This window comes from Giraffa tippelskirchi, chromosome X, assembly GCF_054371585.1.
Source record: "Giraffa tippelskirchi isolate mGirTip1 chromosome X, T2T-mGirTip1v1.2.pri, whole genome shotgun sequence".
In the NCBI taxonomy this organism is placed as follows: Eukaryota; Metazoa; Chordata; class Mammalia; order Artiodactyla; family Giraffidae; genus Giraffa; species Giraffa tippelskirchi.
In genome coordinates, this window is record NC_137289.1 from 138,905,211 (window position 1) to 138,919,526 (window position 14,316).

The 14,316-nt window shown below is 37.8% G+C and overlaps 2 protein-coding genes across 18 annotated transcripts in view; both read left to right on the top strand.

Annotated features, from left to right (window-relative positions):
* Window positions 1–12,514, top strand: part of BEND2 (BEN domain containing 2) — a 56,151-nt gene extending 43,637 nt beyond the window's left edge. For all 16 annotated transcript variants that reach the window (XM_081564670.1, XM_081564671.1, XM_081564674.1 and 13 more), the window contains 5 exons: window positions 1,460–1,660; window positions 2,880–2,995; window positions 5,133–5,349; window positions 7,926–8,126; window positions 10,874–12,514. In XM_081564670.1, coding sequence (XP_081420796.1) covers window positions 1,460–1,660; window positions 2,880–2,995; window positions 5,133–5,349; window positions 7,926–8,126; window positions 10,874–11,010 — 872 coding nt within the window. In that variant the 3' untranslated portion in view covers window positions 11,011–12,514. The remainder of the gene's footprint in view (window positions 1–1,459; window positions 1,661–2,879; window positions 2,996–5,132; window positions 5,350–7,925; window positions 8,127–10,873) is intronic.
* A 973-nt stretch (window positions 12,515–13,487) lies between these two features.
* The window catches only part of RAI2 (retinoic acid induced 2), a 482,439-nt gene continuing 481,610 nt past the window's right edge, over window positions 13,488–14,316 (top strand). For both annotated transcript variants that reach the window (XM_081564703.1, XM_081564707.1), the window contains exon 1: window positions 13,488–13,877. The gene's annotated coding sequence lies outside the window, so the exon portion shown is untranslated. The remainder of the gene's footprint in view (window positions 13,878–14,316) is intronic.

The following is a 14,316-nucleotide window of genomic DNA, read 5'->3' on the forward strand; positions in this document are numbered from 1 at the left end:
TTGGTGTGGCTGTGTGCCAATCCAACCTTATTTACCAAAACTGGTGGTGGGGTTGGCCTGTGAACTGTGATTTGGTGACTATCATCCCAGAGGAGACCCTTTTTCTTTAAATTATTTTACTACCCAAACTAGAAGAAACTTAAAAAACTGTGTTCTTTGTATAAAGTAGTCACTGTGATATGCTGTTGTTAGAAATATAAATTGGTGTAAACTTTCTGAAGGGTAATTTGTTTAAAAATTTGTAAAAGTATTTATTTTACTTGACTCAGTAATCCCACTTCTATCCAAAGGTATAATAAAAAGATTTGCATTAAAATTTTGGTACAAGAATTAATTTCTATAGACTCATGAGAAATTCGAAACAGTTCAATAAGCAACCATAGAGAAATAGTTACGTGACTCCTGGTATACCCCGATATATGAGGCAGTAAGCATAACGGTTAAAAGCATGGACTACTGAGTTGGACTGCCTGTGTTCAAATCCTGGCTTTGTGTCTTACTAATTATATGACCTTCAGCCACTTCTCTGACCTAAATATTAGTTTCTTTATCTGTGAAGTGACAAAAATTATAGTGCCTACTTTATAGAATTGTGAGGATCAAATGGGATAATTCATTTAAAGCTCTTCACACAATGCCCAGAACATAAGTGCAACATAAATGTCACTTGTCAGGAAAATCATGATAAGAATACAGACTTGGAAAAAAAATAAAATGGAGAAATATGCGAAGTATAATGATAACTGAAAAAAAGCAGGATCCAAGCTACATGTAAGGTATAGTTTCAGTTTTGTGTTAAGAAAAAAGAATAGAAAACATTAGGTTTGAGGCACTTGGCATAAAACTAGACAGACTTAGCTTATAAAACTAGCTCTATAACCAGCAGCGTGATCTTGTTCAAATAACTTACCTTCGTTGGGCCTCAGTTTCTTCATCTGTTAAGTGAGAATAGGTTGTTAGGATGATGAAACTGAGCTTATAGATGTAAAATATTTAGCACAGTGCTTGATATATAGTAGATACTCTATAAATGCTAACTATTTAAAAAATTTTCAAATTGTATCCACTCACACTTTCTAAATTGTCTTCAGGGACCACATACTCACTCAATAATATACCTCTGAGTGTACTTTTAGAATTTAGAAGGGAGCAATGGGATCTCAGAGCAACATGATTATATATGCACCTGTGGCCTAAGAATTAAATTTATTCAAGACAATGAACTGATGAGTTCAAGTACAGCAAATTCAAGACTAACAAAGGTGAAACATGCTAACAGTTATGCAGATGGCATCAAATAGACTCATTTAAGAAAAAGATGAAATAAGTATAGAAAAAAATTCACCCAAGTAGAAAATTTGTGAATTAAAAATCAATTGGTTTAATGTTCTTAGACACTTTATTGGTAACCTTGCATGAAAAAAAACAAGGATTTTAATTTTCCCCTATATTTTTAAAGGATACCTTGGTGATCCAAGAAGAAATGTCAGAATGCTTGATATTCATTTGATGGCTGTACAAAAGAAGGCCATACCTAGGCACGCAGCCTGCTACTTGGTTCATATTTTGTTCTCCAAGGAAATCCTGATTTCCAGCTCAGTAGGTGTCAGTTCCCAAGGCTGCCAATCCATGGATCCAAACAAAATGGCTGCAATAAGAGGTATGTAGGGACTTCCTTGGTGGTCCAGTGCTTAAGACTCTGTGCTTCCACTGCAGGGGGTGTGGGTTTGATCCCTGGTCAGAGAACTAAGATCCCACATGTCACACGGCATGGGAAAAAAAAAAAAGAGGTATGTAAAGTCATTATAGAATCTTTGTTCATTTAGTTATCTGATGAGTGTTATTGATAGTTGAAGAAATAATGATGAAGTCTGTGTAAATCTTAGAACTGTTCACTTTCACCTGTCTAACCTAGATTTTTACAATTTAGTAGTGTATAATGGGTAGCAACTTCTAAAGAATAAAATATATTCATAGACTGATCAAATAAGATAAACTTCATTAGTTACAGTTGCTTATGGTTAATACTAGGTCAATTCTTCAGTGCTGAAACTTGGCACTAAAAAATAAAGAAAAAACCAAAATAAGAAAAAGTGGGAAAATAAAGCACGTTTCATTGTTAGGAACTGAAAACACAGAAATAGCATCTCATAATTAATCCATTCTGGCCTCCTGCCTTCTTGTCTTCCAGTAATGTGTATGGAGGTCCTGGAACACATAGGCACTAAGAATACAACAATGAAGAAGTAGTTCTAACTGCAGGAGTTCACAGTCTAGAAAGGGACACATTGGGGAAACAGATCAATTCCATTCCAGTGTGGTAATGTGGAAACTCAGAGAGCAGAGCACCTACTTTGAGGGCATTAGGGAGGACTTCCTAAGGACAAGACATTTGAGCTGGATTTAGAAAGACTCCTTAGCTACATAAAGAAAACAGGAAGAGTATTCTAGGCAGAGGGAGTAGCTTGTGGGGAAGATAAACATGTAATATGCACAAGTAACTGGATCATGATGTGATAATGTTTGTAATAACACTGTTTTCTCCTTACAGGTTTCCTTCTGTTTTTAGATCTAATTTATCCATAGGGTTATTAAAGGGTATTAGCATCTGAAATAATTGACTTTTTGTTACACATTTTTTTCCTTAAAGCACTGAAACCTCATCATGGGCTCCTTAGGTCAGTGTTTTAGGGAATTGCACATTAGAAGAAATGAGATATTCAGCTAAGCATCCTCTTTGAGTAGAATTCCTAAACTCTTACTTACAGAAAAGAATGACAATGAAAAAGAGAAAATTTCAGTATTTTAAATAAAATTTTTTTGTCAGTTTCTTTGTTATTTTCCCCTTAATTTTCGTGAATTCTTGGTGCTATTTGCAGAACATCTGGCAACAATTTTCCCCAACTATGATTTGAGTGAACATGGAGAAGAGTGGCAAGCCTGTATTTCCGATATCAATTCTCTGATCCACAATTTATGTTCGAGAAGAACACCCGTAAGTGATTTTTTTTTAATCTAAATATGGTCACTGCCATATAAGTACATACTGCATACAACTCCAGAACTGATGGTATGACATACAAGATCTTCAGTCCATGTGCTCAAATTCTTGTTTATTTAATTTAGAGGCAAGGTGTGTTCTCTTGCATCCTGCCTGTTCATTTTACTCTTTGACATTTTGTGCCCCATAAAAATATCCTAAAGATAAAATAAATACAGTGTTATAATTAGTATATTTCAAGCCAAGGGTTACACCAGAAAAAGATTTCAACTACAAAGATATTTGGCAAGTCTTTTTTCAGGATCCCACTGAGTAACACATAAAAGAGCAGACTGTGGTGCTACTTAGCTGTTCTATTGGTAGTTAAGAATGGCACAGAAGAAAAGGAAGGTACTTCATTACTTGTTCACTTTCAGTGATGGCAGAAACTAGTGAAAATGATGCATATCATTAGGTTAAGTTTTCACAGATATTTTATAATCTGTATAGTTACATGGTAAGTGGGAATCTGACTTCTCTCTCACCAATCCTATCTTCAGAGTGCATTTTTTTTTTTAACACAAACAAGTCAGTAGGGAAGAGAGTCATGTCTATTGCCTTCTGATGAAGCATTTAACATAATGACAATTCCTAACTTCCACCCACCTCTCTAAAGCCTCCATTTTATTCTCACCATATCTAGTCACTCCTGTGTCTCTAGAGTAAGTTGATGGAAACTGTTTGCCAAGAATATTTGTAGCTGAGCTTATGTTTTCTTGGTAAATGGCTTGATTTCAGTGATAACTCAAGCACCATCTGTATGAAACCAATCTGCTTATTTTTCACATTCCCTTTTATATCCTACAAAAATTACACCTTAAACATTTGAGTGTAAAATTATGATACTGCCTGGAAATGGTAATTTGAATATTGCTTAGGCATCAGAAGAGAAGCAGCATCTGCCAGTGCCTGCTGTGTCCTTAATTAGGAGAAGGATAGGTCCTTACTACTCAAAGTGGGTCCACGGACCAGCAGCAGCAGCACTGGAAAGCTTGTGAGAAATGCAGTCTTGAGTTTCATACCAGGCTCACTGAGGCAGAATTTGCATTTTAGCCAGACCCCCAGGTGATTTTTGTGCACATTGAACTTCGAGAAGCCCTAACCTAGAGTAGTGGTCAACTCTAGGTATATGTTAAAAACATGTGAGACACTTTTTTAAAAAAAAGTTAGTAATGCTGGAGCTCTCCCACTCCCTCCACCAGAGATTCTGGTTGAATTTGCCATGAGTGGGGCCCCAGGACTGCTTTAAGAAAACAGATCTCCAGGGTAATTCAAATGCTCAGATGTACAGCCAGATTAGAAGACCACTGGGGAAAGAGAAAAAAAATTAAAAAAAAACAACCTCAAAGTTGTCATCTTTGAGAAACTCATGTATTCATTTATTTATGATATGTTCATTAAGCACTTATTTTGTGCCAACAACTGTTGTTTGTTGTTGTTGTTTTGTCACTAAGTTGTGGTGTCTTGACTCTTTTTGCGACTCCATGGACTGTAGCCATCAGGGCTGCCTCTGTCCATGGGACTTCCCAGGCAAGAATATTGGAGTGGGTTACCATTTCCTTCTCTAGGAGATCTTCCTGACCCAGGGATTGAACAATCGTTTCCGGCATTGGCAGGCGGATTCTGTACTACTGAGCCACCAGGGAAGCCCATTTAGTTCGTTAAGACTGCTACTAAATCCCCCAAGAGCCAACTCATTGGAAAAGACCCTGATGTTGGAAAAGATTGAGGGCAGGATGAGATGGTTGGATGGCATCACCAACTCAATGGACATGAGTTTGAGCAAACTCTGGGAGATGGTGAAGGACAGGGAAGCCTGCTGTGCTGGAGCCCGTGGGATCAGGAGGAGTCAGGCAATGATTGAGTGACTGAACAACAACAAAGTCCCCCAAGAAGTAGCGAGCCATGGCAGCTGGAGGAGGAATCCACCTGTAGTTTTACTTCATGCCACACAGGATTCATGCTCTTGAGCCCAGCTGATTAGAAACAGTTGCTTCCCCATCACCCTGGAGGACCCTGGTAGATGATAAAGCATGTCCATATTTTCCCACTATGGGACTTTGTTTATAGGTACAATTTTGTGTTTCAACAGAAAACTGTTCATAACAATGGAGGGCCTACCAACCCCGAAAGAGATTCGAATGATAAAAGAGATGGTGATGACAATGCAAGTAGTTCCTGGATTTCTCAGCAAGCAGCTATCTCAGAAACAAGAGAACATGGGAATTCTCCCCAGAACAGCAGAGCTCTCCCTGAAGGAATTCAAGAACCTTCCACTGATGGTGCAGCAGTCTCTTATGAAACGCTAGGTGAGTGTTAAAATAAGTTCTCTTGGTGATAAATGTTGACTCTCAGTGATGCATTTGTGGGGCTCATACATTTCTGTCTACTTTTATGTATGTTTGAAAATTTTCATGAGAAAGCTAAACAACTTAAATCTCTTGTATCTGTGATTAATGAACTATAGAGACCTAGTTCTGAGACTGATAGTTTTTAACATTAAACTAAGTCTATTATTTTTTCCTTTGAAAAGTGGTTCTCAGCTGATTCCTTTGACTGGTGTGAACTCTCAGGTTAGTCACCTTTCTCTGCAGGTAAAAGAGGAGCTACAGCTGGATGGCCCAGGAGCAGTTCGGGGTCTTGCTGTCTGTGTGTCAGGCACATTGTAGATGCTTCATAAAGTGATTCTGCTTGAATTAATGAATCTCGTTCATCAGAACACTGGCCCTCATTGCTAGTTAAGTGCTGGAGGCATAGCCTGCTTTGTTAGTGTCAAGTAGAGTGGGTTCTGTAGGTGACTGTGCACTCACAGCTTGCATTGCCTTTCCCCAGGATGCTGGAATTTAGTGGCACCTGAGGCAGGAAAACTGTTTTCTGTCTTTCCCTGGCCCCCCATATCAGCCCTAAGTAGACTATTACCTATGAATCTGATCAGACAAAATTATTTAAATAATGTATCTTTATAGTGTATTTTTTCCATTATAATCAGGTTGTATGTACACCATGGAAACAGACTCTGGTCAAATTATACCACCACAACAAAATCATTGGGTGAATAGTTCCTAGATTAAAAGGAGCAAAGAACAAACAGCCACAGGCAGGAGCCTGAGCAGCCCTGAGACCGTGGCATCTGGGGTCCATTGATACCTCTGGGGCTCTGTGTCTGTAGCTTCCATGATTTTTAGGTTCTAGTTTTCTGTTGTCATTGTTCAGATTCCCAGGAGAGGGAATCCAGTTTGGGCAGTTTAGGTCACAGGTCTCTGACCCTGACTCAGCTAGAATCAGAGGACAGGGCAACTAAGCAGATGGTGGGTGAGCCAGGCAGCCATCACAATTTATATGTAGTCTATTATGCCATTTTATTGAAAACTGGAATATATTTTGGAGGAAAGAAAAGTTTCCACAATCAAGATACCTTAACAAACTATTGTGGATGTTTTAATTTTCTCCCAGCTTTTTTTTCTTATGAACATTTTAAAGACTATGGTCTCCATATAATTACTCTTCTTTTAAATATATGTTTTTCCTTAAGAATATCCAGTTTTCATAATCAATTCATTTAACAGGCATATAACATTTCATTGAGTAAGTATAACATAATGTATTTAGCTACTTCCCTCTTTTTGTTGTTATTTTTTGTTTTTCATTTGAGGACTTTTTAGAGAAAATCATCAGTCATGAAAATCATGCCACCAAAAAAGAAGAATTGTACACATTTTGGATTCTTTTAAATTACGTCCTCAGAATTTGAATTACCAGGTTAAATAGTATTTACCTTTTTTTCTGAACTCGATAAATATTGCTAGATTAACCTTACAGATGTTAAGTCTTTGGACCCACTGAGTGAATTTTTAAAATAATTTAATCTCTCTTGCCAGTTGTTGGATCTGGGTGATTCAACAGTTTATACTCTCACCCCTTAAATGATGGATTTCCAAGATGAAAAATATGTTTATTGTAAGAATCATACCATGTTTGTCTAATACATTTTCTTGAACAAGTAATTCTTTGTTATATGTACAATAGAATATTTTTTAAGTATGGTTAATTTAATCACTATGGACTGAAGAAAGATGGTGATGATTAGGCTATAGAGTTGAGAAATAAAAACAGGCTTAAAATTTATTTTTAAGTTCAAGTAACATATCTAAAATACAATATTCTAAGATAAGTTTGTTGATATTTGAATGATAAACAATACCAAATAAAAAAGCCGACATTTTAAAATTATAAACATTTTAGTAAGAATCATGATCCTTAATTTTGAAAAAGCCTTTTTTATGAGTAGGAAAATAATAAAAACTACTTAGAATTTTTGATGCAATAAAAATTAATTTTAAATAATTACTTAGAATTTGTTACCAAATGTAATGTTAAAACTGATTGTATCCTAAAAGGTAGATTGTCCTCTTAACAATCAAAGCATGTACCATTATATCAGGAGTGATTCCTGTCTCATTTCTAATGCTGTCTCATGATACACTAAAAAGTTAAAGCTTTAATTTTTTTAGCCTCTCAATTTCTCGTTTTTTTAACTGTAGAAATTTTTATTTGAATTTCATTCCATCGATAGATCACTTTAGGTAAAACTGACATCTTAACTATACTGAATCTTCCAATTCATTAGCACAGTGTAATAGGCAGAATTCTGACGTGACTTCAAGATTTCTGTTTGTGCATTGTGCATGCAGAATGCATCTCCCCTTGAGTGTATCCTGCTAATGAGTGTTAAATCCACTAATCCACACTCAAGGGGAGATGGAAGCTCTCAAATTCTTGAGCCTTGAAAGTTCAGAAAAATCATCTTTTCTATTACAATGTTTTCAAAAACTTGAACCTAACATTTGCCCTGAAAATGGACATCTTCTTTCTCTTTTGCTTCTAGAATATCTTGGAGATCCACGTAGAAATATACAGATGCCAAAATCACTTCTGATTACAGCAAAAGAGAAGTCTCGCCCAGAGCTATCAGCCAGATACCTTATTTGCAACCTGTTCACAGAAGAAGTCCTGATAAGTAGTATCCATGGCCAGGTGGGGTGTGGAGTGTACTCCCTGAACGCCAATAAGATTAACGCTCTTCGAGGTTTGTTACATGTTGAGTATGTGAGAATAAAAGCAAAGTGTGTTAGAAAAGGATAAAGAAAAATTTATTCAGTTTGTGTAAGTTTTGAGGAGAGAGGCTGCTCTTTTACTAATTCCCTCATTAGGGTATGACAGGAGTAGGTTCATGAATGTGTTTCTTTTTGCCTTTGGGTTCTTGGGGCTAATTGCTCTGTCTTGAGCAGCATTATTAGAACAGGAAAGGCATTATTGACTGTGACTTCTGGTATGGACTGCCAGATGTATGGAAACTCAAACATCTTCATTTACTGGGGATCAAAATTGAAGCTGCTGTGCTTTATCAGTTTGCAAAAGTGTCAGCAATAGTACAGCAGGTTAATTTGCTAGTTTTCCCTTGTGCACATGAGCATAGTATAGTCTTTATCTATGACATAAATAGATGAAATAATAAAGCTTCCAGAAACAACTCTGTGAAATACTAAATTTAGACCAAGCAGTAAACAGAATATTTCTCACTTATGTCACTGGTACCCAGCAAAGATACAGTTCTGAGCCCTGGCCTAATCTCAGTTGACTGGTTCCTGCCTTCATATCACATGTTTCACATCCATCAGATTTGAAGAACACTTGTGTTTCACACTACACTAAAGAAATCTGACTTACAGCACCTTTTGTAAGCAATTGCTATCTCATCTAATCCAGTGGTTTTCAAACTTTTTTTTACTGCAACACATAGTAAGAAATGTTTTACATTGTGACTCAGTGTATGTGTGATTTTTTTAAAAACTGAAGCAAAAATTTCACAAACAATACTTTTTCTGTAACACTTATGTTTCAATATTTTCTATTCTATTACCTTTTATAAAAAAAAAAGTGCTGCTATTACTGATTTCACAACCCAGTAATTGGTCACAACTTGCAGTTTAAACGTCTCTGAACTAACCCACCAGGCAAAAAATCAAAACCCATTTCCTCTTACCTTACAGTAAAAAAAAGAACAGAGTTTGTAACCAGTTTGGAAATGAAGATGTTTATAGAAGAAATAGTCTTTCTAATTAAAAAAATGTGTTTTAACTGCTGATTGCTGATTGCTATCAGCAATGTGTAAACCTTATTATTCTATTCTCATTTCACTTTTTATCCTAAGATTTTATAATTTGGAGAGAACTCTTCTGGAAATTAGTAGTCACAGATAAATATGTCCAGAAGCCAAAGATATTGATGTCATATAAGAAACTATGATTTGATGCTCTCTGAGAGCTCAGTTATCATTTAAGGTCTCTTTAGAGAATGGTCCATATGGAGAAAGTTAACTCCTGCCCCTCTCTCCTCCATTTCTGAATATCACAGAACTGGAAAATTATAGCAATAGGAAGTACATTAGGTCCTCTAATACAGCGAATCTTTCAGAGCAGGCATTCCCACCTGCATCTGTCACGTTTGATTCACCATATCTCTTTACTGTGGGATTTTTCAGTGGAGACTAACTCTGGAGTTAAGCATTTCTTATGTGCACAACCAAAATCTTTCCCCACTAAGAAACTTTTATGACTAATGTTTCATAAAATGCATTTTTGGAAACAACCAACCAATTTAGGTTCCTCGTTGCAGTCTATTGAAAGCTTTGCAGGTACTTGTCTTCCAGTCTATTATCTGTCCCAGTTTTGCTGTCTTTGGGAGATGGGACAAGCCTGCTTTCCATAACTTCTTTTTTGTTAATAAAAATGTGCAGCAGGATAGAACTTGATACTGAATCCAGTGTCATACCACTAAAGCCTCCTTCCAGGCTACCACTGATCTGTTAGCCCTTTGAATATGAAAGCTTTTTTACTTTGTCACATGACGTGCTAAAAAAATTTGGACATACACTGCGTTTATGGCATTGTCCTGATTTCCCAGCCTGTTTTTTAAATTTTAAACATCTATTTTATTTGACCAGAATATATTAAATATCATCACTTCAACATGTAATCAATATAAAAATTACTGACAAGATAGTTTACCCTTTTTTTAGCCTATTAATCCTATCGAAAAGCAGATGACATTAATGTAGGCAAGTAATGCTGGCCTGTAGTGATTGCCAGATCCTTTTCTAAGAGCTCAAAGGTACTTAGGAAATTACCTAAGAAAGTATCTAAGAGCAGCTCTGCTCTTCTGGTTAACACCTGTCTCCCCCACCTTTCACTTTGTCCTCCCACTTTCTCTAAGAGTGCTCCTTGAGGTATGTTGCCCTGTCACCTTTTTTACAGAAGTTTTCATTTAACTGCAAGATCTAAAGACTGTTATTTCTTTTGTCTGAGATAAACCAGGCAGTGGCAAAGAATTTAGCAGTCATAGCTTCTTGTCTCTAAATGTATGAAAGACACTGCAGCCTCTGGTGTATTAGAGGCTTATTATTAATAGTATGTCTCTGGGATACAATGAATAGCATGTTAGATGTGTGTTTGATAAATTTAAGAATAAGGAAAGTTTACATTGGGTACTGAAGAGAGCAGAAGGTTTCCATCCTGGTTATATAGCAAGATCATGGGATATTGGGTTTTTGTGTGTGTGTGTGTATGTGATTGAAGAATGGTGCTATTTCATATTATTATCCTTTCAGATGAAAAGATTTGTTCAGCTAATTTAATGAAAGTTACAGTCCATGTGTTTTAATTAAAGTCTTAATGACCTTTTCACAGACAGAGAAATAGTACTAAGGTTGAATAAATTCATTTCTCTGAGAAGTGATTTCTAATTAACTGTCATATTTTGGGACTTTACCACCAGAGTTTCTCCAGGACATCTATCCGACTTGTGATCTATCGGAAAATGGATACGACTGGAAATTGTGTATGATAGCTATGAATAGTTATATTCATAGTCTTAGATGTGACCGGAAGAGGTCCACAGCTGAATCACAGTAACCTCCAGCAACGACTCCTTCAACAGAGTCCAAGCCAAAAGATACCGACTTAGCTGACTAAATGTTAGCCATCCAACGTTTTCTCTTTTGCTATTGTACCAGCCTGTAAGTTTCTCAAGTTATTAATTCCAAAATTAGCCTGTTGTAGTGGCATTGTAGATCAGTATTCACACCCAAAGAAATAACTTCCATTCTTTTTTTGCCCACAAGGGAGGCAGAATTGCATTAGGAAGATAGGTGATGTTTCATCTTATGAGTAAAGTGATGGGCAGTATTCCAATAAGAACCTCTCAATAAGAGAATGGTAGTAAAACTCCTAAAGACTGTTATTATTGCTGTTTTAATGTAGAGTGAAAATAGTACATTTAGCTCTTAATGACAGATGTAACCTGAGTGTTAGTGATGTAGATATGAGTAGTGACGTAGAGCCATACTTGGATAGGCAAACCATAATACCGAGCACAGGAACTTGCAGGTATTGACACTCAATATGTCAAGTGATTCTGCAGTACAGAGCTTGAGTTAAGCTACACTGTTTCAGAAGGGCAGTATGGCTTACATATAACCAAACAACCTTGCAAATTCTTAATTTCAGATTAATTCATCTAAATTAGTCTTTGGCTTCACTATTCACTATTATTTTGCAAATTTTACAAACTACTAGTAATAGAGTTAATATAGAAAAGTTAATTTACACCCTAGGCAAGACTAAATTTCAAATTGTACATGCAGATTTAAAATTTGATTTGTATTTTGTGGTATCTGAAATAGTTCCTGTATTAGAAGCAGAATTACAAAAACAAAAACTGCATATTTACAGAAGTTTTTGAAGATTTATATAGTTAGCTTTATTATGGTGTTTGTTTATATAAGTTACTAGACCAGCCCTGTCCAATAGCACTTTCCATTATGTTGGTAAAATTCTATGATTTTACATTGCCCAACATGGTAGTAGCCACCTGTGGCTTTTGAGCACTTGAGATTTGGCTACTTAGATGTAGGAATTACATTTTAAGTTGTATCTTATTTTAGCTAATTAAAATTTAAATAGTCACATGTGGATAGTGGCTACTATATTAGCACAGATTAGAATGCACATTTTTTTTTAAAAAAGTGTTTACAATTGTCCCCATAGTTTGAGTCATAGTAATATACACACTGGAGAAGGAAACAGCAACCCACTCCAGCATTCTATTCTTGCTTGGGAAATCCCATGGATAGAGGAGCCAGGTGGGCTATAGTTCATGGGGTCAAAAAGAGCAACTGAGTAGCTTTCATTTCACTTCCGTATATACATAACTTTCATATCATACCCATTGAGCAAAATAAGTTTCATAAAGGTGTTTCAGATCTTATTTAAACTAAATTAGACGTTTTGTTATTGTATTAGTCCAATGTTAAACATTTAAAATGCCTGTTCATAAGACTTGTTTTTGATAAGTTTATCTTTAGTATATTGTTTTCCAAATAAATACAATAAATAAACATCTTGTTTTCTTAATACAGATGCTTTGTTTTTTTTTCATGTAATTTTATAGAACTTTTATAGAACTTTTACTAATGTCATCTATACCATTTTTATTCCCTGGTGGCTCAGATGGTAAAAGAATCTGCCTGCAATGTGGGAGACCCAGGTTTGATCCCTGGATTGGGAAGATCCCCTGGAGAAGGAAATAGCAACCCACTCCAGTACTCTTGCCTGGAGAATTCCATGGACAGAGGAGCCTGGCGGGCTACAGTCCATAGGGTCACAAAGTGGTGGACACTACTCAGCAACTAACACTTTCTGCATAGCATTTTTAATTTAATGATAACATTTCCAGCCAGGTTCATAAATGTGGCACAGTTAGAATGTTTGCTTTCTTGCTTGATAAGCAAACAGAATAGTTTAATCCAGTAACAATAATTTACCATTGTGGGTATAACTGTAGGGATCTTGAAAACTTTGGAAGTGTTTTGTCCTTCCTGGGTAAAACAAGTGTTACTAAAGCATAATATTATTTTATACTTTAATATTTATTTAAATATATGCCAATATTTTAATTTTGGTCAGCAAGGCTTCAATGTTTAGCTCTGGCTTTTACTTTTCTTTATAGCCCATATCCACATCTAGTGAAATAATATCTTTGCAACATTAGGCAACAGTGGTGATCTAACCACATTCACTCTTGTGTAGAAGTAAAGCACTTGTCACTCCTTCCTTCACCCTAATTTAACTCACGTTAAATTTGCAATGAATTTTTTCACCATGGAAAAAAAACAACCCTGCACATTCACTCTGAGATGGAATAATTGGGACTCGCAAATGATCAGTAAAATTAATTTGAAAGATTGGCGGGTGACGAGTTTAAATCTCAGGACACCAACACAGGTGGGCAAGAAACACTTTTTCTGTAACAATTCCTGTTTTGATTTCACAGCTTTCAGGTGATCTCGCCAGCCCCTTTGGGTCAAGACCCCCGCTCCGCCCCGCCCCCAGGAGTCCCCAGTGGGCAGGGCTAGGTTTTAGCTCAGTAGGCTGTGCGAACCGGGTCGGGTAACGCCAGGCTTTCCAGGCAGGGTTCGGCTCTGAATTCCCCTCCACCCTGGGCAGTACCGGACCGCTTCACGAGGTTCTGGCTGTTCTCAGGAGGTTTTCAGCCCAGCCAACCCACTCTCAGCTCCCGCACGGCTGGCCTCCCAGCGTCCAGCTGTCCGCTTCTCTGGGGAAACCGGCCAGGAGACGGTCTCCTCAGCGCCTTGCCTGAGTCGGCAAGTCAGGCTCTGGGGCCGGCAGAAATCCTCGTTTGTGGGCCCCGCCGAGGGGCCTGGTCAAAGTGCTGCAGCTGAGCGCATGGGCTGCTTGGGACTACTGCTCGGGCGCTGCAGGTACGGTCTCAGCCCAGGTACAAAGTGCTGGTTTGTTGCCAGTCCCTCGGCCCCTTCTGAGTCACAGTCTGACTCCCAGTGGGCAAGCCCTGTGGGGCGACACTGGACTAGTGGCTCCCACAAAGTGACCCACTTTGTCACTGGCTTCCCGCCACCACCTGCCCTCAGCCCCTTTCCCACCTGAGGACTCGGAGACGGGGGAGACGACAGTGAGGGGCTGCGCGGGCATGGGGGAGGGGCAGTGTGGTGTGTGGAGCCACTTCCCCGAACTTTGCACGTGGTGTCTGGGGCTCTGCAGTGCAGAGCGTGCTTCAGCCTCACCCCCGCGTTCTAGGCTCCCCTCAGTGGTGTCCTCTTCATGAATGGTTGGTGGTTCCTGGGAGGGTGAGCGAAGTCGGAGCGACCTGTGACGCCATCTTGATGACGTCGCTCTTAGGCT